This window comes from Zeugodacus cucurbitae, chromosome 6, assembly GCF_028554725.1.
Source record: "Zeugodacus cucurbitae isolate PBARC_wt_2022May chromosome 6, idZeuCucr1.2, whole genome shotgun sequence".
Classification (NCBI taxonomy): Eukaryota; Metazoa; Arthropoda; class Insecta; order Diptera; family Tephritidae; genus Zeugodacus; species Zeugodacus cucurbitae.
In genome coordinates, this window is record NC_071671.1 from 37,131,001 (window position 1) to 37,156,686 (window position 25,686).

Sequence of the window (25,686 nt, forward strand, 5' to 3'; positions counted from 1 at the left end):
TTATAAGCGAACATCGAAAACTTGTGATGCCGAGTAGTGGTGTACAGTAGAAAACCTTATTCGTGGGGAATTCTCGGTGGTAAGAAAGCCGCCATCTTGGAAAAACACAGTGCCGTATATATTGAGTACTTCATTTTAGTAAAACTTTAGTAATAAAATAGCAAATATTATATATTTTGCTGTCTTATATAAAGCGAAGTTATTTATTTATGCTATATTTCACTTATAGAAGAGTTTAACATCTATGTGTGCCATATTATATGCAAAAAATTTATTTTATGTAGATGAGATATTTTATAAGTGGTGAGAATATAATACAGCTCTCATACAAGTACTTCTCTTTGGTAATTATTTTTATTTACAAATATTTATATTTACTAAAAAATACATTTTTGTCAGTTTTTACTTAAATTATTTACAAATATTTATATTTAAAAAGCTTTGAAGTACACAAACGCTTTATGAGTTTGAAAACCATCAGGTCTAAGGTAACAAGAATCAAAATCGTAATTTAATACTAATTCAACTTTCTTTATGAAATTTATAAAAGGCTCAAGAGCTTTTACTAAGTTTGACGAATCCTACACTTTTTATTTTGCAAAAGTATAGGCGTCTTCAAAGATTTACCCTTTCACGAATAGTGTTAAAGACAACAAACAATTATGCATTTTAAAATATTCATTATACCATAAAAATATGCAAATGAATTTCTCTGAAGGAAATCGTTTTCAATTATATCAGTTTACATACAATGTCTAATAGATTGCTTACTATCTATGGAAGACATTGCCAAAGCTTAAAAAGTTTGCCAAGAACTATCTTGAACCTGACATACATACTCTTTCAAGGTTATTTAGTGAAAATTATTCAAATTGTTTCATAGTAATATCAAATCTATTAAAAATTGAAAGGGCCAAATGCAGTGTCACCAACCCAGGGATGTATTTATTTTAATAATATATTTAAAAATTAGCTGAATCGCGTTATACACTTGTAGATAAAATATAACTAACTTATCAATAAATAACATTTAATACCACCATAAAATTTAATAAATATGCGAAATAATTTAAAATAATTTCATCGGGCTTTAAAATTTTTGTGAAGATTAAATGCCAGCACAACACCCTAATTAGCACAATTGTAGCAAAAAAGCTTTTCACACAACCAAGTACCCCTCGGTGATGTGTAAAATGATGAAAAATAATGTAAATAAACTAGAGGTTTTCTACTGTATATACTGAGCTCGACACTTCCAAAGAAAAAAATACACCACAGCATGTAAGAACTGAGAACATTAGACACAAAGGGGAATAGGGTGTTTCCACGTCAATTCTCCATGTGCTAGCAAGCTTAAGATTTACATTTGCAATTTATTTCATATATTAAGTTATATTATGCAAATTTTTAAATTAATATAATTACTAATTAAAAATATATTTTGACCCAATTATTAATAAAATTAATTAAAAATATGTTTATGATGAGCGTCGAACCTGGGGAATTCGATGGATAAGCAACGTAGGAAAATATGTACTTGTGAATGTATGTATGTATGTATGATAATTCACTGAATAGATTGTGCGAGAATTCACCGATTGATGATAGGCAATTCTGAAAGTCATGTTTTATTATATTTATATATTGTTCATAAAAATTTTTATTTAATTTAATTTTCTATCTATTTTTCATTTCATTATTTTTATTATATTTTTTTTATTTATTTTAAGTTAATTTTTATTCATAACTGATTAAGAATTCTGTCTTATTCTTTAATTATTTATATAAACTATATATTTGATGATACCATTATGGACTCGAACAATCATTGATTTGCCGTCGGCAATTTTCATAACAATGTGTATGTTCAAATAGTTTTACTACCATACGCGTGCAGAAATAGACCCTGCAAGACAGGTACCGGCGAATTCTCCGGTGAAATGCCAGGGAGCGGTACCCGCAGTTTCAATAAAAGTTTCTATGCCATTCTTAAGGGCGAATTGACAAAAGTGCCCGAAACTCTTGTGTACGTGTGATCGTTCATCCCTTTCTTGCACATTACATTCATCATTTAGCAATGTATATATACCTCTTGCACAATTTGGGGAATGGTATTGGTTCAATCACGGATGAAAGACCCAATACTGGAACCAAAACTCCACGTGCACTTTCAGTACTGCGACCCACAAAACCCCAGAAACTATACCCTCTGTTTTCGGTTAGTTCTACCAAAATCCCAAATGAGAATTTAATAACAAAATCATTAATTATATTACATATTTATTGAAAATATCATGCCATTTAGTTGTTTATTATTATATTTACTTTATACATATATTATCGTACTACACTATATACATATGTATAAAGTAGGTGAAAATGAATATTTGAACAATTTTTGCTATCGGACAAAGGCTGGAGAAAGAGTGGAAAATGTCAAATACCCCGTGCGGTCTGGAAGTGTAAGCTGCGCACATTATGTGAGGACTCTTTTGGTTTCTTTCGGAGTTTTTATAAGATCTGTTCTTTCATTAATTTCACTAGTACTAGATTCATCTGGGAGGAGGGTTTCTATAAAATATAAAGTAAAATTTGAATTTTTATAAAGTTTGTAATAAAAGTTGGTAATAATTATCTTATGTTTCAGGAATTCTAAATCTAACACGGCACCGTTCAAGTCTTAACATCCATGCTCTTGCTGTAGTATTTCCATTGAACTAATTTCGGTGAATTTATGTCCTTGTAAAGCGATACAACAACGTTATGGTTCCTCAATACAAGGTGAAAATGAATCAAAAAAGTCCTCCTAATTAAACATACAAAAAGTTTTTAAATTTCTATGAGCACAAACATTCACTTAAATTTACCCTTTAATTTCTGTGTTTTAGCTGCTAATGGCACGACCAAGTGCCGGTAAGCTCAAAGATACTGAAACTGCTTTGCCCTCTAGCTCATTGGCAAAACCCAGTTGACACACGTCGTGATAATAAACGGTTTCACAAGCACCTAAACCATGTCGTTCCAATTCTCGTGCTTGTGTTGACCAAAAAGTTTAATTGCACGCAAAAAAGTGACATTAAACGTAATATCTGGTGTGTGAATGATTTGTGTTCCATGTAGCAGCGTTTGCGTCCATAGTTTTGGATTTGCTTGCAGCACATATTCCATCGCTTCGAAAGTTCTACGCTGCTACAATAAGTGACACCAATAAGTTTGCGTACCTTTAACGCGCCATATGAGGTTTGAAATATCTGTGTGGAAAATTAATTAGAATTTAAGGCAAGATAATATTATTATATTCAACAATTATTTACGTATTAAATGGTTTCGCCATTGATGTTGACCATTGTTGGCGTAGCTTCTATTGCGTGCTTCGAATTGACAGTGCAATGAAGTATTTCTGTATCACCCTCTTCAATTCCATATTTTGGCTTTAGAAAACTTTTATTTTACGTTTTACTTATTTAAAAATGCGTGCTTCAAAAATTTAAACTTTAATTAGGCTGCAGATCACTGAATTAAATAAAACACGCAAAATAATACTTCACAAGCCGCCATGATATACCTCAAAACAAAACTTGTTCAAACACGAGAACTTTGGTTGTTTCTTTCTATCATTCAGGGTGCTGTATGAGAGAAGAGTTGAGTTAAATGTTTATGCACATTTTACCCTTTGTTGTGTATGTGTGTATGTAGTGGTGTTATTAAAATTTCTTTGAATGTGTTGGAGTTTCAGTACCAGAGACCTGCAGAAGTGCACCGCCACTCAAAATACACCGCGTGCTTACTCGCATATTTCTCATACTTGTGTATCAAAAACACTTAGCCAAATATGTCGCGGTAGTTTTAACACTCACAGAATTTTTCCACTTAGCTCAAAGCGGTTAAAAAACACTTAACTCTCTTCTGCTTATTCATGTTATTACTTAAGCTGAGCGACAACACAAAAAAAGCGGTTTGAGTAAATGACATTCTCAAATTTTAGCAACTCTCTGAGTATTGAGTTCATTTTCTGTTCTTTGCACGCTCGTTTTGTGTGTTTTGTATGTGATTTACACGAGTGGCAGATCGAGCAGCCGAAGACGCTGTCATCCATGTGCTAATGATCAACAAAACAATAATTAGTGTGTATATGCATGGACAAGAAATAATAATCGCTTTTTTACAAAAGCAAACTTTGACTATATTGAAAAGGGATATAAATATTTCAATTTTACATGCAAAAAAATTGTTTAATTCTAATTATCGTACGAACAGTCAAAAGGTTGACATTGTTCTTGCAGGGAATGTTCCACAACGAATGACCCACTTGCGTCAGCATACATAAAACAACAAAAAAGTTTGCAGTTCTTAATAAGCAACGCACAAAAAACTGACGCACGACAAAAAAAGAATACACGAACAACAATACAATAGTAAACACTCAAGTACACGCGCTACTGGTGATGAGTGTGTCTTGCTTTTTCCTTTGCTGGTCTTGAGTATGATCACCACTTGTCAGTGAAAATCAAAAAGAAGAATGTGTAAAACAAATACAATTAATATGCAATAGCAAGTATACGACTGGCTCAGTAGCTTCTCCACTCATAGTTCTTTGAGTAGATGTTAGCTCACAATGCATGTCTATGAGTGTGAGTGGACACCGCCATCGCTTTTGAAGATCGTTTTCACACGGGCAATTTTTGTCGCGGCAATTCTTAGTTTTATAGGAGATGGGGCGACCAAAGGAAGCGAGAGAGAGAGAAATTCTCCTCTCTTCGTCGCCCCCTCTCCTATAAAACTAAAAATTGCCGCGACAAAAATGGCCCGTGTGAAAACGGTCGAAGCAAGCTTACTCTAAGTACAGAAATTAGGCACTCATGCAGTTCTCTGCTACTTACTTTACTTCGTCTTATGATGGTGTTATAACTGCGATTGAAACGTTATCAGAAGACAAATTAACTTTAGCTTTTGTGAAAAATCGATTGCTTGATCATGAAACAAAAATAAGAAATGCTGATAGAGATACGAGTGTAAAAGTGCTACAAGCCGTAGGAAAATTTTCACAAAACGTTAACAAAGTTACACCATACAATATTAAAAATAAATACAATCAGAAATATTTCAAAAGCAGTTTTAAAAAGAAGTTAAAGTGCCACCATTGTGGAACAATAGGTCACATAAAAAAGACTGCTACACGTATAAAAAAAGTATAAATAAACAAGGTTCGGAAGTAGTTCAAATTACAACTACGCAGCAGGACAGGGGATTCGCGTTCATGATAGGTGGTGACGGTGTAGCAAGACGTAAAGATAACACCGTCTCATTTATCTTAGATTCTGGTACTTCTGACCACGTGATAATCGATGACAGCATGTTTACTGAGTATATTGAGTTAGATCCGCCAGTGGAAATCGCAGTCGCAAAGTGTGGTGAATATGTTTAAGCCACAAAGAAAGGCATAATTTACAAAATCCGATTACTCTAGAGAATTTATTGTTTTGCCGTGATATTCCGGAAAACTTACTTTCTGTAAGAAAGATGCAAAACTCTGGGATGACCATCAAATTTAATACGGAAGGTGTCAAAGTTTCTAAAAATGGTGAAGTAATTCTTGAAAACAAAGGTATGTCCCTCATCATTCCCGTCCTACTTTATGGTGCAGAAGCGTGGACGGTGTCAACATCCGATGAGACGGCACTAGGAGTTTTCGAGAGAAAGGTTTTGCGGAAGATTTACGGTCCCTTAAACATTGGCAACGGCGAATACCGCAGAAGATGGAATGATGAGCTGTATGTGTTGTTCGACGACATAGACATAGTCCAGCGAATAAAAAGACAGCGGCTACGCTGGCTGGGTCATGTTGTTCGAATGGATGAAAGTGCCCCAGCTCTGAAAGTTTTCGATGCAGTACCCGCTGGTGGAAGCCGAGGAAGAGGGAGACCTCCACTCCGGTGGAAGGACCAGGTGGAGAAGGACCTGTCTTCACTTGGTATTACCAATTGGCGCCAAACCGCCAAAAGGAGAGATGCGTGGCGCACTGTTGTGGACTCGGCTATAACCGCGTAAGCGGTTTCTACGCCAGTTAAGAAGAAGAAAGGTATGTATAGCGTACCATATATTGAATTAACATTATGTAGTAAAGTATATACATCATTGAATAATAACTACCAACTGTGGCATCAGAGGTTAGGACATAGTAGAGGAAAATTTTTAGATATTCAAAGTAAAGATATGTTCAATGATACTCATATGTTAAACACTGTGCAACCTACATAACAATGATTTATGTGAAGATTACATTAATGGAAAACATGCTATATTACTTTTTGAAAAATATAAAGATAAAAACCACGTAAAGAGGCCTTTATTTATAATTCATTCTGATGTTTGAGGTCCGATTACACCATCCACCGTAAAAATTATTATGTCATATTTGTCGATCAATTTACACATTATTGTGTAACTTATCTAATCACTTATAAACCTGATGTTTTTTGTAATGTTTAAAGACTCTATCGCTAAAAGTGAAGCACCTTTCAATGTAAAAGTTGTGAATTTTTACATAGACAATGGTCGAGAATACTTATAGAATGAGATGAAGGACTATTGTGTTCAGAAGGGGATCACTTACAATTTAACAGTCCCACACATTTGAATGGTGTGTCCGAACGAATGATAAGAACAATAATAGAAAAAGCGCGTGCTATGGTAAATGGTGCCAAGTTGGACAAGAGTTTTTGGGGTGAATCAGTATTGACAGCTATCTATTTAATTAATATAAGTCCAAGTAAAGCTCTTAAGAACAGTACAAAAACTAGATATGAACTGTGGCATGATAGAAAACAGAATTTAAAGTATTTGAAGGTATTCGGTTCGACAGTATTCGTACATAACAAAACTAGAAAAAGAAAAGTTGATGAGAAATCAAAGAAATGTATACTTGTTGGATACGAACCGAATGGTTTTAAATTTTGGGACGAAGATAGCAGAGGCTTTATAACAGCAAGAGATGTTATTGTATTATACATGAAACAGATATTGTACATTTCAGGAATGTAATAAGAGAAAGTGTCGAATCAAAAGGCTTTGAATTCCCAAATGAGAGTACGGAAGGTATGAAAACAAAAAAAATCCCGATGATAGTACGGAAGATATGAAACCTAAATTCCTGAATGAAAGTACGGAAGAAAAATCTGATAGTCTTCATTCAGATGAACAGCCTGATTCTTTGGACAAATATGATTTGGTAAATACAGTTGAAAATGGATCAGTAGATGAACACACCCAGCAGATTTAAAAGCGAGATCTCCTGAAATGAGGAATGAAGTAGTCCTCCTATTGACCTCTTTTAGGAGCAGTAAGGGAGATTTTTTAATTTTGTTCTTATATTGTGTTTTTTTTTTATATTTTATTTTAGTGTTGTCCTCCTTTTGTCATTTTTAGGAGCAAAAAAGGAGATTTTATACTTCTATTGTGATTTTTTTTCATTTCAGTATTGACCTCCTTTTGTCCTCCTTTAGGAGCAATAAAGGAGATTTTTTAATTTTTCGTAGCTTAAAAATCGTACTTTTGCTTCAAAAATTACAATTTAACGGGAAATAATAACTGTTAATTTTTGTCTTCAAGCAATTGTTCATTTCAACTGTGTTTTTTAAAGCGTGCAGACGTAAGTGTTTTATATCCATTGAGTATTAAATATTTTAAATTGATAATTAAATGTACTCTAAAAGGCATTTAAAACGCCTAGTGAATAAAAAATTAAATACTTTATATAAAAAACAAAATAATAATACACAAAATGAAAATGATGTGGAAAGTGTTAATGAAATTGAAATTGATATAGGCTCTAAAGAAGTTTTTGAAGAAGTTGAAAGTGGTACAGGCTCGAAAGAAGTGATAGAAGATTTTTGTTTGCCAGCTGAACCACTTTCATAACAGTAAGCCATTTGGGCAATTGAAAATCGAATAACAAAGGCCGCATGTAATAGTCTTCTTGCAATTTTAAACTCACAAAATTTAAATGTGCCTATATCAAAATATAAGCTCTTACAATCTTTCCAACCATTTAATAATTTACTGCAAGCTTTTTGCAATTGCTGAAGACGATCACTTTCATTTTTTTCCCATTTTGCATCATTGTTACTAAATTAATATATAATAATAAAAACATAATATAATACTTGTAAAATAATATAATATTATACACTTAAATATAGATAAATGAAATGGCCTCACAAAATAACATTTTATTCAATTCTCTCGGTAAGTTTATCTCTTGCAAATATTTTTTCATAACTCTTTAGCACATTTTTTTCCTAGAATGCGGAAGTTCTTCAATTTTAAGTGGAGAATATATCAATGTGTCCACCAATACTTCCCGAAACACCTTCTCCTGGCAGAAAAACATGCAACAAAGAATACGGAAGATAGAGGAAATATCGGCGCAGAACTAGATCAAAAAGGCGTTTCTCAAATATAAGGCTCAGTTCTACAGGAACACTTATAATAAAAAAAAATAGATTCCATGTACACTCTTTTAATTAAAAAACTTTAATAAAAAATAAAATTATAACAAGTAAGGAAGGGCTAAGTTCGGGTGTAACCGAACATTTTATACTCTCGCAATTTATTTACATATTTAACTTTATTTATTTATATTATGTAATACACAATTTGACCTACATATTCGTCATATATATTGTATAAAGTCCATTGAAAGTGGGAAACCATAATATTAGGTTAGAAGCACCGAGGTCCTCGTGTTAGATATATTGGCCTTAAAAACCTATGGTCCGATTTCGGCGATTTTTAGAATGGGGCTGCCACACTGTTAACATAGTATTTGTGCAAAGTTCTGCATCGATATCTTCACTAGTACTTACTTTATATATTGTAATGTAAACGATTCAGATCGTCTTCAAAGTTCTAGTATATAGGAAGTAGGCGTGGTTGTGAAGCGATTTGGCCAAACCAAGTTTCATTGAAATCGGTCGAGTAGTTCCTGAGATATGGTTTTTGACCCATAACTTTTGTATGGGAGGTGGGCGTGGTTATGATCCGATTTATTTCATTTTTGGACTGTATTAGGAAGTGGCACTTTGGTATATATAACCCTATATCTAACTCGTTTAGTTTTGGGTGTTACAAATAACCGTTATGTGAACATAACTATAATACTCTCTTTAGCAACATTTGTTGCGAGAGTATAAAAATTTGTTTTTGTTAAAATAATTGCAGGTTGAAAATAATATAGGATTTATCATAGAGATCTCCTATAGTAGTAATCATAGAGTTCTCCTTTGGGATTAATCATAGAGATCTCCATTAGGAGGTTAAAAGGAGTACTCGCGTTCCAATGACATGCAATGCTAAAAACGAGTATACAATTTTACGTGTATTTACACACGAGTATTAGGAGTAATAGGGAGTATAGGATATCTCCTAAAGGATTAATCCAGGAGGTTTCAAACGATCATCCTAAAATCTGCTGGGCAGTTCTAAATCGTCAGACTCACAACCGATAAATAATAACGATGTAAGAAGAAGTGAACAATTAACAGAACGCAAATAGATATTATGTAGTGAAGAAAAATCACTGTCGTATAATTGTATAATGAATGCACACACTTTCATTAGTAGCACTCCAAATTCGTTTGAAGAAATAAAAAGTAGAAGTGATAGATCTTATTGGCAAAGAGCAATATATGAAGAACTAGATTCGCATTCTTATAACAAAACCTGGTCACTTGTACAAACACCTGAACATACAAATATAGTTTATTGTAGATGGGTTTTTTCAAGAAAGCACGATGAACTAGGCAACCCTGTCAAACATAAGGCAAGACTTGTTGCACGAGGCTTTACACAAGAATATTTAAATGATTATGATGAAATATTTGCCCCAGTAGCTAGAATTTCGAGTTTTCGTTTTATATTGTCTTTATCCAACTAATTTGGTTTAAAAGTCCATCACATGGACGTTAAAACAGCATTTTTAAACGGTACATTAAAAGAGGAAATTTATATGACAATTCCTCCAGGATTATCCTGTGATACAGAAAAAGTCTGTAAATTAAATAAAGCCATATACGATCTTAAGCAAGCTACCAGATGTTGGTTTGATGTTTTTGATAATGTATTAAAGGAAATGGGTTTTATGAATTCGACAGTAGATCATTGCATATATATTTTTGACAAAGAGGGCATATTGAAAAATGTGTATGTGCTACTACGAGGGCTGCTATATATATTTCTGGCCTAATAATGAAAATAGGAATATTTATCAACGGAAATGGTTTTATTGTTTTTCAAAATATTCTCCATCAAGATTTATACACTTTTGCATGCGCTCAAACCAATTTTCGAAGCACTTGTTTTGAGCGATTGTCAAATTGTGCGGGATCCAACGAGAACAAACATTTTTTACACCCAGGTGCTCATGCAATATCGAATGTATGCTGGTGGGAGAAATGCATAGGCATGCCTCCAGCTGAAGGTATGTTACATGACGGTCTTGCATTATCAGTTCACGTACGGCATCGATGTTTTCTGGCACAACGGCTGTTTTTGGACGACCTTCACGGAATTCGTCTTTGAGCGAGCGTCGGACACGGTTGAATTCGTTGTACCAGTTTTTCACAGTGCTATATGATGGTGCTTCATAGCCATACAAAGATTTTAGTTCATCGATGCATTCCTGTCGCGATAATCCACGTCGAAAGTTGTGAAAAATTATCGCACGAAAATGTTCACGAGTTAATTCCATTTTTTGGCCGAGATGAATTTTTTAATTCCCTGTAAATAAAACAATTCACGATTAAATGACAAAACGTTCTGAGTGATGTTATGCTAAAAAATTTCAAACTATCCAATGGAAATGTCAGATTGCACCTGGCAACACTTAGTGTTACCTAGGCCAGAAATGTATATAGCAGCCATCGTATATGTAGATGATTTGGTTATTGCAACAGCGAATAGTAAAACTATGAATGAATGTAAAAGTTATTTGATGAATAAATTTTTAGAATTACGGACTTATATGAGATTCGATATTTCATTGGAATTAAAATTGAACAGAAAAATAATCAGTTGTGCCTTAGTCAAACCGCTTACATTAAAAATATATTGAATAAATTTAAAATAAATGACTGTAAACCTGTTAGAACTCCACTTCGAAGTAAACTCGATTATGAGGCTTTAAATTAAGATGGCAGATGTGATTCACCATGTCGTAATTTAATTGGCTGTTTAATGTATGTTATGATATGTTCGCGTCCAGACTTAAGTGCGTCAATTAATATTTTAAGTAGATATACCAACAAAAATAATGCAGAATTATGGAGATGTTTAAAAAGGGTACCCTTCATGTTACAAAAGAACAAAACATATTGATATAAAGTATCATTTTTCTAGCGAACAAATTGAAAATAATCTAATTAGACTTGAGTATACTCCTACAAATAAACAGTTAGTCGATATTTTCACGAAATCGTTACCTGCAGACCGTTTCCTAAAATTGAGATGTCAAATGGGACTCATGGATGAGACAAATTGAATACAACATAAAGCTAATTAATTCTATACCTTAATTTTAACTAAATGTAGTCTGATTGGGTTTTTCTGGGTTTTCCCCAATCCTTGCAACACATTTTGGACTACATTATTGTAATTTCCCAGAGTACACGATTCGTCATATACAATTTTTATTTTATTTTAGATTTTTTTTTACAGTGTAATTTTTGAGGAGGCGTGTTAGAATTGCAGTACTTTTAATTACATCACTGTTTTCTATAATTGTGAATATTCACAATTAACAAACAAAAATTACTCTTCATTACAATCTCTATTATAACGAAATATGTCCTTTTTCTTTGAATTTGAATTATATATGTAAATGACGAGTTGTGTGAGCAAGTTTGAATAAAGTGTTCTCGTAATTTAAATTTGCCTATTATTATTTTTAACAAGAACAAGTAAGGGAGGGCTAAGTGTGTCACCGAACATTTTATACTCTCGCAATTTATTTATTTAAATTTAATATGACAAGCAATTTGACTCACATATTCGGCATATATGTATATGGGTAAAGTCCATTGAAAGTATGAAAACCCTAAATGTCGTATATGGGGGATAGTTCATGCAGTTCGAATTGACTCGGAACGCACCAAATTATCACTGCTGGGACTGAGTTCTATTATACGACCTATTAGCCATTGAGCTGGTGGAAAATTCTCACATTTAATCAGCACTAACTGGCCCAATCGCACTCGCTCCAATTCCCTTCGCCACTTCTTGCGTTCCTGCAGTGTTGTCAAATATTAATTTTGCCATCGGACCCAAAACGCCTTGATAATAGCCTGTCTGTCTTTCCACTGTTTAATACCTTTTGCTGCTGAACTCTCTGGAATCGCGACCGGAAGCGGAAGAACAAGTGGTTCTCCTATTAAAAAATGTCCAGGCCTCAAAACCTGAAGGTCAGTCGGATCATCATTCAGCGGATGTAAAGGACGTCAATTAAGTAACAACAACAACGTCAGCTTCGAATCTAAATTGAAAAAAAGCCTTAGAATAGTTCACATTGGAGTTTCTTTCATTCTCTATGATCTTTTATACCACTTAACAATTTACGTTTTTTGAATAATTGTTCTTCCTTTTCTAAGAAACTCATTTGTATGTCGACTTTTTTAATTTCTTCATCGATAGTGACAAGGTCCTCTGCAATTTTTGATTGCACATGATGAGCATATCTAACTTCTAACTTACGATGACGTTTGACGCTTTTTGCTTTACATTGGCTCTTTAACTTGCGCCTGCGATGAGGTTCTTCAATTTTGAGAGTTAGTGCTTGTTTTGCCATCTCTCTCTTCGAAGAAAGCAAAGTTACAACCATTTTATATTTTTTCACCTCTTGTTGTATATTAACGCTTATCTTGTGACCGCGAATTTCTCGTTGTAGTGGCCACTGCCTAATTGTATCTGGATCTAACCTTTCTTGCAATATATGAACAATAATCATATCCCAAGCATCGACCGGGATTCCTTGTGCCCGTAGTTGTCGCAAAGCTTCATGCGTTAGGGTACCTGCAGAGTGGACGCTCAAAGCCGAGCCGAGCGCAAAGCTGATGAATGCGAGAAAAAAGCTTCAGAGCTATGCGCATACATTTTTATACGAAATTGCACAGACAGCGCAGAGTGGAAGCTGACCGAAGCCGAGCGAAAGCTGATCAGCGTGAGAAAAACAGCTTTGAAGTGTTTTTCGGTGCCGAAATTCGCTCAAACGTATTTATTCATTCGATTGAAGTGATTATATGCTATTTATGTATATTAATATAATTAAATTTTTAATTTTAATTAAAAATAAAAAAAAAAAACAATTAACTTAAAATATTATTTTTTAATATATTTAATTTGTGATTATATAAATAGTATTTATTAAAATGCTCCAATTTTCTTTTATCTTTGGATTCAACCTGTTTGACGAATATTCATTAAATTTTTTTTACGATATTCGTGTTATATCTGTAAATATTAAAAAACAAAAATACGCGCTAAACTCTCGCATCCACTCCGCGGTACCTAAAATTGATCAACGCTGTTCGAAATCAGATTTGCGGTCGGCTCGGCTTTGAGCGTCCACTCTGCAGGCTTTGAGCGTCCACTTCGCTGAAGCTCATGAGCTCACGGTACCCCTCCTATGTATAGCTGGTAAACGAATGAATTGTCGTAAATGCTCCCTGCAAATCGGATACTTCCGGTCATATAGCTGATTGAGTCAATCCCAAGCCTCTATATAATTATCATCGGTCATTTCCATTCACCTACCGTTCGTGCAGCTCTACCAACCAACGACTTTTTAAAGAAAGAGAATTTAAAAGCTGGTAAAACATTCGTATTTTGATGTATAGCAGCAGAAAATCGATCACGAAACCCAGGCCACATCGTTAATGTACCATCGAAAATACCCCACGTATTTTTATACTCTCGCAACAAAAGTTGCCAAGAGAGTATTATAGTTTTGTTCACATAACGCTTGTTTGTAAGTCATAAAACTAAAGGAGTTAGATATAGGGTTATACACATATATCAAAATGATCAGGGTGACGAGACGTTGAAATCCGAATGTCTGTCTGTCCGTCCGTCCGTCAGTGTAACGGATAACTTGAGTAAAAATTTAGATATCTTGACGAAACTTGGAACCGTGAGAGGGTTGCTTTCGAAAATGGGCAAAATCGGACCATTGCCACGCCCACAAAATGGCGAAAACCGAAAACACATAAAGTGTCATAACTAAGCCATAAATAAAGTTATAAAATTTGGTAAAAAGGATCGTCCTAGTAAGGGCCATATTTGGATGTAATTTTTTTGGAAGTGGTATTAACCACGCCCACCTCCCATACAAAGGTTAGGCTGAAAATTACTAAAGGTGCGTTAACTCACTAACGAAAAATGTCAGAAACACTAAATTTTTCAGAAGAAAGAACAGAAAGAAGCTGCACTCATATTTTTTACAAATTGGAAAATGGGCGTGGCATCGCCCACTTATGGGCACAAATACTGTATATGATCTGTGGCATCACTTGTGAAAAAATTGTCGAAATCGGACTATAACTTTTCAATGCCCCGGATATCGAATACGAAGAACTCAGTGCCTTATGGTAATTTTTCACCGAAAATATCGTTAAATCTCTGAGATATCTCAATTTAATTCAGAGGAAATATTTTCCTTCTAATAGTGTGTCTCTGTACCAGAAATGGTGAAAATCGGGTCATAACTTCCCCTAGCAAGTTAATCTGGCAACGCGTCAACTGTGAAGCTCGTATTTTTTTCTCGGTTCCTGAATTTTTGTGAAATTTTTATTAAATACAGTTTATATGTGATAAGTGAAATCTAAAGCTAAGTATTTTGTGCTATTTTACTTCTGTGTTATACTTAAATTTTAGTGGTATTTTTTAAACTCTTGTGCCGAGTCATTTAAATTATTTTGTTGTAATAAATTCTTCTTTTATAGTTTGCATATTGATTTTGTTTAATTTTCCATTTTTGCTTTGATTCGTTTTTTTTTGCATTTTTTGCTCACAGCTGTTCGCGTTTAAGTGTTTCAGTGCCTCTTAAACTGCTCACTATATTGGTTGTGATCTTTGATCATCCATTATTACCGAATTACATTTATTTTATTATTGTATTTAATTTTTTTTTACATAATTTTTATTTTTGTTTACTATTTTGATTTTCATTCCACTTAAACTTTCCATAATGCCTTGTAATTTTACAAACTGCAAAATTAAAAGCGGTTCCGATCGCTTTGTTTCTTGTTGGCTTTGTGACGGGCTTGCCCATCTTAAATGTGCTGGATTGACAGGGAGGATCTTAGATTCTATTCTTGATGGTAAGGGTTTGCTTTGGTGTTGCTTAAAGTAGACCGACAGAAATTGAATTTTTTTAAGTTTTTAAACAGGCGCGCAATAATTTTAAGGATATCGGCCGCGAACTTGAAACCTTACTGAAAAATGTAGGCATTATGAACTGATGTTTAATGTCTAAATGAACAAGACGACAATACTAAACCCTCATCAAAACGTAAACGTCCGTCTGATGAAGAACGTGCCACTTTGTCCGTAAAGAGTATATACCTTGTGAATATATACCTTGCCCTCAAGGAGAGAAGCCTTCGTCATCAAAAGTGCATAATCCTCCGAAAATAATTACTGATAACCTTAAGCGGAAAACTACTCAGGATCCGCCGCCTAGCTCTGAGTTTGAGGCAAAAAATTTGGTCGTAATACCACAAATCAATTTTCGTTTCGAGATTTGCTTCGGATACTAAAGTCGAAGATGTAAGGTTTTACATCTCGTCGAAATTAAAAACGAACGATATTGATATCAGAAAATTTAACTTAAATACGAAAGAAATATATCTTCTTTTAGGATTGACGTATCTGCTGATAATTATCAATTGCTACTTGATACATCATTTTGGCTTTCGTGCGCGAATTCGAGCTAAAGCAACAAAAGCCAACTATAATTGCTCAAATTCTAAAAATAGACGCGGATTCAAAAAACTAATTATTAATAATTCATTACAAATTTACTATCAAAATATAAGGGGTCTAACTATCTACTCTGCTATTCGTCTACTATTCGCTGTCCATTCTTCAATTCCATCTGAAGAAGTCGAAATCCCTCACGCGGACATAATTGAATTTAAATGCATACGAATTTGCATTAATAGTGGTTATACTTACTTAACATTATCTGATATACCTCCTCAATCTGACTTATCTGTATATATGCAGCATGTTTCTTTAATAAAAAAATGTTTTTTTTTCCATGATTGTTCTGGGCGATTTCAATCTACCGTATGTATCATGGAAATCTATTCATGTTTACATTATACCAGTTTGCACTCGTTTAAACTTTAATGAGTTTTTGGAAGAAATGTCCGAGTTGGGTCTTAACCAAATTAATTTGATTCCGAACGAATTCGGTGAATTCTTAGATTTGGTCTATGTTGATAATACTTCAATACTTTCTGTTGTCCGATCCGATCCTTTAGTTTTGCCAGAGGACTCTTATCATCCTGATTTGGAAATTAATATCGAAATCAAATCCGATCTTGTTTACAATAAACAGGACCATTGTTTTAGTTTCAACTTTGCGAAAGCTAACTTTAAAAAGATTAATCTGGAACCTTCTAAATTGACTTGTCCTGATTATAGTGGTAATATTGAATTTAATGTATCACATTTTAATAAAACTATATTTTATTTATTTGAAAGGTTTGTTCCAAAATGTTTTGTTATCCAAAGTAAAAACTCAAATTTGTGGTTTTCGAAAGAGCTATGTATGTAAACTAAAAAATAGAAAAATAGAAAAGCTCGTGCTTTTAAACTTTATCAAAAAACTGGAATGCTTGATGACTATTTAAAATATTCTAAGTTACGCCGAGAGTTTGCGGAACTTAACAAAAAATGTTATAAAAACTACATAAATAAAGTTAAAAATAATATTATTCGCAATCCAAAATCTTTTTATGGTTTCGTTAACTCCAAACGCAGGATTTCCAATTTTCCGTCCGCGATGAAATATAATTCAACCATGTCATGTGACAATTATACTATTTCTAATATGTTTGCAGAATTCCTTAAGTCTAATTATTGTTCAAACTCTCCTACGAATGTGCCATATCAGCATGTGTTTTGTCCGAGTACCGTTATTAATGCACCAATAATTTCTGAATTAAATGTCTTGAATCATTTAGATACATTAAAGAGTTCGTTTAAATAAATATGATTCCCTCATGCTTCCTTAAAAATTGTGCAAAATATATATATCTACCTTTAACTAAGCTTTGCAACTTATCTCTTAAGGGGCCATCCATAAATTACGTCACACGAATTTAAGGACTTTTTAACCCCTCCCCCCCTCCTTGTCACATTTTGAACTTACCCCCCCCCCCCCCCCTGACGTGACGACACCCTTTTTCCAATTTTATGGATTTATCATAAATTAAAAAAAACAGGTTATTCTATTTATTCTTATATTTATTGAATAATCTTTAATAAAATCAACATTTAGTTAAATATTTAAGCACTGAGACAACGAATGACTAGTCAAGAAATAATACATACTTAATTATGCTGCTGCGTGATCGGCGTGGTACAGAGCAGCCAGTCGTCTAGCACCCAGGAGCGCAGCGGGAAACGATATTGCCCTAAATTTTGAAATGTGATGTCACAAAGCTTTTGACCACCCCCTGCCTCTTGTCACACGATGTGTATGATACCCTCCCCCCCTTAAAGGTGTGGCGTAATTTATGGATGGCCCCTAAACATTGTGGAAAAACTCTTCTATAATACGTTTGCATAAAAGTGGTGTTAGGTTATCCGTTGAGAACTATAGGGGGATAGCAAAAATGTCAGCTATACCCAAACTTTTTGAAGCTATTATCACTGACCAAATTACATTCTCGATTTCTCCTTCAATTTCATTTTCTCACCATGGATTTTGTAAAGGGAAATCTACAGCAACAAACTTGCTTGAATTCGTAAGCCATGTGTTAATGGGTTTTATGGACAATAAGAATGCCGATGTTATTTATACAGACTTTAGTAAAGCATTCGATAGAGTAAACCACTCAATTCTATTGCAAAAATTGGATTATCTTGGTCTTCAACCAAGACTTCTTAATTGGGTATCTTCATATCTTAATAATAGAAAACAACAAGTTATAGTTAATAACACTTTATCCGATTCAATTATGGTCCCTTCAGGCGTTCCACAAGGTAGTCATCTCGGTCCGATTCTGTTCTTATTGTTTATTAATGATATACCTTCCGTTGTTAAATTTTCAAACATTTTATTATATGCAAATGTAAAACTTTTTAAATCATATACTTCATATAACGATAGAACTGAGTCACAATCGGACTTAAATAATTTAGTTATTTGGTGTCACAAAAATGATGTCATGTAAATTCAGTAGTCTTAAAAGCTAAAGGAGCTCTTAGCTTTGTTAAACGTTGGTCTAAAGAGTTTAGTAATTATATAATAATATAATAATAATATATAACTAGAATTCGTTTTACAACATTGGTAAGGCCTATATTGGAGTATGGTTCCGTGGTATGGAATCCTAGTTACAATACCCATCCTGATAAGCTAGAGTCCGTTCAAAAACAATTTTTACTTTTTGCTTTGGGTCACTTACTTTGGGATTCAAGATTGAATCTACCTCCGTATAATAGTCGTTTAAAACTTATAAATCTACCTACACTCATTAGTCGTAGGGAAATGCTAGGCATAATATTTCTAGTAAAACTTCTGAATGGTTCAGTTTGTAGCTCTTTCCTTTTGTCTGATATCAAGTTTGATGTCCCATTTTGTTCATCTAGGCAGTTTAGACCATTAGTTTAAAATCTTCGAGAACAAATTTTGGGTTAAACGAACGAACTGATTCGATCTTTATCATCAAATAAACTAGTTTGTCTTCGCTTAATAAGTAACAATAATTTTTGATGACGACCACTGCAAACGTATATAGGACTGTGAATTAAGGGCATGCATCATGAATTTCCGGACACTTAATTGGAAAGGTGCCTCTGCCCAGCTGGTTGATGTCCTCGTAAGGGTAAAGGCTGACATCACCGCCATCCAAGAAATGCGATGGACGGGAGAACGTGGGTCCTTGTGACATCTACTACAGCGGCCATATAAAGAAGCGCAAATTTGGTGTTGGTTTTGTGGTGGGAGAGAGACTCCGTCGCCGAGTCCTGGCATTCACCCCGGTGGATGAACGTCTAGCCACAATCCGTATCAAAGCGCCAAAGCCACGCCCCGACGGAAGAGAAGGACGATGTGACCAAAGATGCTTTCTATGAGCGCCTAGAACGCACGTCTGTGGTACTCGATTCCAGCATAAGAAAATACAACAAGGAAGGTTCGACATCGAGAAGCTGCAATAACAACCGACAGCCGAACGATTTTCTACTCGACTTGCACTCCTGCTCTCTGAGAGCACTCATCAGCAACTCGGTATAAGGGAGCTATGCGATGGCATATCAAGCTCCTTACGTACAGCTGCAACCGAAACCATTGGCTTTCGGAAAAGTCAAAAAAACAGCTTGTTTGATGAGGATTGTCGTCTCGCAGTGGAGAGAAAAAAAAAACATCGCAATGTTGCGATCGACCGCAACACGAGCGAGATGGGAAAGATACCGAGAGCTGAAGAGGGAAGCGATACGCATTTGTAGACAAAAAAAGAAAGAGGCCGAAATGCGTGAGTATGAACAGCTTGACAAGCTGGCCGACAGGGGTAATGCTCGAAAATTTTACGAAAAGATCCGGCGACTAACTGAAGGCTTCAAGACCGGAGGACCTTGTAGGACCTCCAGAGCTGATTTAGTGGTTGATGCCCAGAGTACACTGATTTTGTGGAGGGAACACTTCTCCGACCTGCTGAATGGCAGTGAAAGTACAACAAAGGAGATGGCGCCCGATTCCCCAATCGATGATGATGGAACAGATGTTCCATTACCCGACCATGGAGAAATTCGAGTAGTAATTACCCGCTTCAAGAACAACAAAGCGGTGGGGCCGATGGATTGTCGGCCGAGCTATTCAAATACGGCGGCAAAGAACTGATAAGATGCAGTTATTCACCATGCGCCAAATCTTGGAAAAGAACCGTGAAAAGAGGATCGACACACCATCTCTTTGTCGATTTTAAAGCTGCTTTCGACAGTACGAAAAGGAGCTGCTTTATGCCGCGATATCTGAATTTGATATCCCCGCAAAACTAATACGGCTGTGTAAGCTGACGTTGAGCAACACCAAAAGCTCCGTCAGGATCGGGACCTCTCAAAGCCGTTCGATGCCAAACGAAGTTTCAGACAAGGTGACTTGCTATCGTGTGAATTCTTTAACTCGATGATGGAAAAAATAGTACGAGCCGCTGAGCTAAACAGAGAGGGTATAATATACTGTAAGAGTGTACAGCTACTGGCGTACGCCGATGATACTGATATCATTGGTAACAACATCAGCGCTCTTTTCCGCCTGGATAATAAAGCGAAGCGAATGGGTCTAGTGGTGAACGATGACAAGACGAAATATCCTCTGTCAACAAACAGCATTCGCGTCTTGGCTCCCACGTCACTGTTGACAGTCATAACTTTGAAGTGGTAGATAATTTCGTTTATCTGGGAACCAGCATTAACAGCAATAACATTATCAGCCTGGAAATCCAACGCAGACTCACTCTTACCAACAGGTGCTACTTTGGGCTGAGTAGGCAATTGAAAAGTAAAGTCCTCTCTCGGCGAACAAAAACCAATCTCTACAGGTCCATCATTATCCTCGTACTACTTTATGGTGCAGAAGCATGTACGATGTCAACATCCGATGAGGCGACACCGGGAGTTATCGAGAAAAAGGTTTTGCGGAAGATTTATGGTCCTTTAAACATTGCCAACGGCGAACATCGCAGACGATGGAACGATGAGCTAAACGATTTATTCGACGACATTGGCATAGTTCAGCGAATAAAAAGACAGTGACTACGCTGGCTAAGTCATGTTGTTCGAATGGACGAAAATGCTACAGCTCTGAAAGTGGTCGATGCAGTCCCCGCTGGTGAAAGCCGAGGAAGAGGAGGACCTCCACTCCGTTGGAAGGACCAGGTGGAGAATTACCTGGCTTCACTTGGCATTACCAATTGGCGCCAACTGCCAAAAGAAGAAACGAATGGGGTGCTGTTGTGGACTCGGCTATAACCGCGTAAGAGGTGTCTACGCCAGTCAAGAAGAAGTCGGTTCCCTTACGTACCCCACCACACATCATGAAAATAGTTGAAATCGGATAATAACCACGCCCACCTCCCATACAAAGATTAGGTTGACAATTACTAAAAGTGCGTTAACTCACTAACGAAAAACATCAGAAACACAAAATTTTACATAAGAAATAGCAGAAGGATGCTGCACTCAGATTTTTTTACAAAATGGAAAGTGGGCGTGGCATCGCCGTTTTAAACCGACTTAAGAACGCCTATTTGGCATTCCTGTTGGCGTTAACGACATTTATCGAAAATAAATTCAGATTCCCCAATTTGAAACGACTATAGAAACAGTCGTTTTTTGTCGTTGCTATAATTGTGAGCGACATAGAACCGACGCGATTATTTGAAGGAATATTTGAAGTGAAGATGAAAATTTCAATTCGGAAAAAGTTTGAAATTTTAATTTTTGAAATGGAAAAATATCCTGCATATGCCAAGGACTTTAGAAAAGGGATAAATCCTTTAAATTTCGATTTTTGGGGAGAGATATTTTTTTTATCAAAAAAAACTAAATTCATTCCACCGTCATCTCTCTTGGCATTAATAAAATTGCATTTTTATATTTAAGAGTATATTTAAGATATGAAAGGTCTTAAAATTCAAAACGAAGAAAAAAAAGTACTCCAACAAGACGAGGAGTTAATAAACAGATACCCATGTCTCCTTTGGCTGGACCACTAGGTAGAGTAGTCGGATTAGCCAGAAGCAAGGAGCATGAGACGCTGGATGTATAACATATTTTAGAAGAAAGTTTGGAGGACGCAGATGTCACCACTACTTCTTTTAAAAAATCAAATAAAGATGGAAGACTAACATTGTTGTACGTAAGTACAAATTTCGATAACTTTTCTTAGGCGTTACGATATACTTCAAGAATACCAATTTAGGAACGAAACGACGACGACTTAGAAACGACTATTAAAACGACAACGACAACGGGAATAGGGCCGAATATCTCAGGAACTACTCGACCGATTTCAATGAAATTCTGTACATAATTCTCCCTAAAAATCCTGATAACACGGATGAAAAATCGGTTTACAGCCACGATTACTTTCCATATAACTCAATTTTGAATTCCATCACATTCCTTCACTTTACAATATATAGATAAGGAACCAATGAAGATATCGGAATAAAACTTTACACAAATACTGCATATCATCTGTGGCTTTACTTGTGGAAAAAATGTCCAAATCGGACCTTTTCAAAGCCCCGGATATCGAACATGTACAACACAGTGCCTAAGAGTAATTCTTTACCGAAAATATCAGTAAATCAGATATTTTAATGTAATTCAGAGAAATTTTTCTTCTCCTAGAAGTGTGTCTCTGTTCCAAAAATTGTTACCTTTCCTTACTTGTTTGATTATTGAATGGTCAATACCTTGAGGGCACAAGTTGTCGTTTTGATATAGAATGTGTGTATGTATATAATTTTATATCTGACTCGTTCATTTATATTTTCTATAAACAATTTAGAAGTTATTAGACGGGGTTACGCGATTATAGCCGGTTATTCTTCTCTTATAATAATATAATTGCAATAATTTGTTAAGATGAATAATATATACTGTCGGCGTTCCGGATGTTGATGATGTGATATTTTCATCCATAAATATATTGATTTGTTCATTCATAACATAAAATGATATTTACAAATGTATTATTTATAGTGTGTTTACCCTTTTCCAAAACGTGATGTTTACTTTTACTCAGTGTTTTATTTCTTATAACTTATTTGTTTGTGATATCAGCCTAGGTAAGTTAAGTGGTTGTCAAACGACGCACCTAGGCCTTTGGGAGTGCATTTTTTATTTTGCTACCCCTAATTTTCGAATGAGTTTTAACAACTTTGTTTGATTTTACCACATCATGGATGAGAAAACCGTAGAAGATCTAAATAGGTGCGTCAGAAAGGATATAACTAATATATAAATATATAAAAAAGTACATAACAAATGGGGATATTATTAACCCTTTCATGTCAGAATTAAAATGGGCGGAGCTAACATTTTTTTTAGGACAGATATATATTAGTCTTAACTCAAATATGAAGTGGTAAAAATTTCAAAGTCCTATGTATCCTGGTTCATTAGTTACAGGATGTTGCTTATAGGCACAAATTAGATTATTATAAAAAAACTAAACACTTTTCTAGTGAAATTTTTTTTTTAAATAACACTCTTATCTTTACTTATTTATATAGTTCACTTTGTTTTAAAATAAAACAATTTTTTTTATGTTTTTGAGTACTTTTTGTATAAACACTGCAGTATAACTTTTTCGCGAAACCGATTTTGACAATTCCACTCTGCGGAGAAGGCCTACTGAATGAATACGTGCACAGCTCATTACAAAAAATGTAACTGTAAGCTTGCACAACACATAAGTCTACATAATTGAAAAAACCGCTGGTCAAAAATATTTAAATAACGAGAGTTTGAAGCCGGTAAGTACAATGTTGCCTATAGGCAACATTTGGCATGAAAGGGTTAAGGTTCCGTGTCAAACAGGGAAACTCCAAGTTCTTTTTTTGTCAAATTGTGTTGTTAGAACAATGTTCTTCGCAGTTCTCTTCAAAATAAATAAACGAAATTCCCGAAATTGTTAGTGCGCAGACTTATTGTATGGACTTTTATTTTGTTGTTGTAACACGCATCCGGTGCCAGTAAACATCAGCTCAAACTCTTTTGATTCTTCTCGTTTTCTTTCTCTCTCTTCCTTCACGTGATTTATATAGCACCCTTGCCATACGGAATCCTGAATCTAAAAATATACCATATATAAACTCATTTCGCGCACTTCATATATGTTTCTTATATGTATTTGATTTGAAAAAAAAAAAATTTTTTTTTAATAATTGAGGAGTGACTTTTCAAAAGGGGATATATACATTTTTTTTAGGTAGGCAGTATTGTTCTTAGTGCTAACTTACACAATTTTGTCACTTGGATTATGATCTGAACGAGATAAATTCCATTTAAAAAAAGCTTTAAATGTGAGCGTCCGTTTCAAAATGTGATATTTTCATCCATAAATATTTTGATTTGTTCATTCATAACATAAAATGATATTTACAAATGTATTATTTATAGTGTGTTTACCCTTTTCCAAAACGTGATGTTTACTTTTACTCAGTGTTCAATTTCTTATAACTTATTTGTTTGTGATATCAGCCTAGGTAAGTTAAGTGGTTGTCAAACGACGCACCTAGGCCTTTGGGAGTGCATTTTTTATTTTGCTACCCCTAATTTTCGAATGATTTTTAACAACTTTGTTTGATTTTACCACATCATGGATGAGAAAACCGTAGAAGATCTAAATAGGTGCGTCAGAAAGGATATAACTAATATATATATAAAAAAAAGTACACAACAAATGGGGATATTATTAAGGTTCCGTGTCAAACAGGGAAACTCCAAGTTCTTTTTTTGTCAAATTGTGTTGTTAGAACAATGTAATGACATAGTTCCTAATCAAAACTATTTTTTAAGGTCTGTAAATATTTCCCTTAGAACGTTTTCTTATTTTGTGAAACAAGTTAAGATCCCCTTTTAAAAAGTCACCCCTCAATTAGTGAAGTTGAAAATTGTTTAGTGGAGAGAATCGTAGGGATTAAAATAATAACATCATAATCGAAATTAATAAATGAAGGAAAAACGTAATCTGAGAATAGAAATTAAAAGGTTGAATTTTGTGAAACAAGTTAAGATCCCCTTTTGAAAAGTCACCCCTCAATTAGTTAAGTTGAAAATTGTTTAGTGGAGAGAATCGTAGAGATTAAAATAATAACATCATAAACGAAATTAATAAATGAAGGAAAAACGTAATCTGAGAATAGAAATTAAAAGGTTGATAGCCCATGCTATAAAAAAGGAAATAAAGTCAATAGGAAAAAACAACGAGCTCAGAAAACTGCCAGTTATGTGTGCTACAGTAAAGTAAATCCTTGATCGTTTTACATGATATTATTAAATAACAAGTAAGGTAAGGCTAAGTTCGGGTGCAACCGAGCATTTTATACTCTCGCAATTTATTGATGTAATTTTATAAAGATAACACAATTCGACCCATATATTCGGCATAAAATTCAATAGAATAACGAAAATCATCATAAATAGTATATGGGGACTGAGGTAATATCTGAACCGATTTCACTCGTTTTCACCACCAAGACACAATATATCGTAGACTATACGATCACTTAATTTTATATTACCTATAATTAGGTATATAGGATCTGGGGGAAGTTATGACCCGATTTTAACTATTTTTGTACAGAGACAAACTGTTATAAGAAAAAAATTCAGAGGGAATGAATTACATTAGAATTTCTGAGAGATTTACCTATATTTTCGGTGAAAAAT

The 25,686-nt window shown here is 34.6% G+C and overlaps 1 protein-coding gene and 1 long non-coding RNA gene across 2 annotated transcripts in view; one reads left to right on the forward strand and one right to left on the reverse strand.

Moving 5' to 3' along the window:
* Window positions 1–2,605: 2,605 nt before the first annotated feature.
* LOC128922421 (uncharacterized) lies at window positions 2,606–4,001 on the reverse strand. Its single transcript, XR_008471646.1, has 3 exons — window positions 3,315–4,001; window positions 2,868–3,251; window positions 2,606–2,806 (listed from the first exon to the last, which is right to left on the reverse strand). It is a non-coding gene; the product is annotated as an uncharacterized LOC128922421 (long non-coding RNA).
* An 811-nt stretch (window positions 4,002–4,812) lies between these two features.
* Window positions 4,813–25,686, forward strand: part of LOC105217819 (putative phosphatidate phosphatase) — a 59,655-nt gene continuing 38,781 nt past the window's right edge. The window contains exons 1-2 of the mRNA XM_054232762.1: window positions 4,813–5,411; window positions 5,468–5,605. Of these exons, the coding sequence (XP_054088737.1) occupies window positions 5,258–5,411; window positions 5,468–5,605 (292 nt within the window). The 5' untranslated portion in view covers window positions 4,813–5,257. The remainder of the gene's footprint in view (window positions 5,412–5,467; window positions 5,606–25,686) is intronic.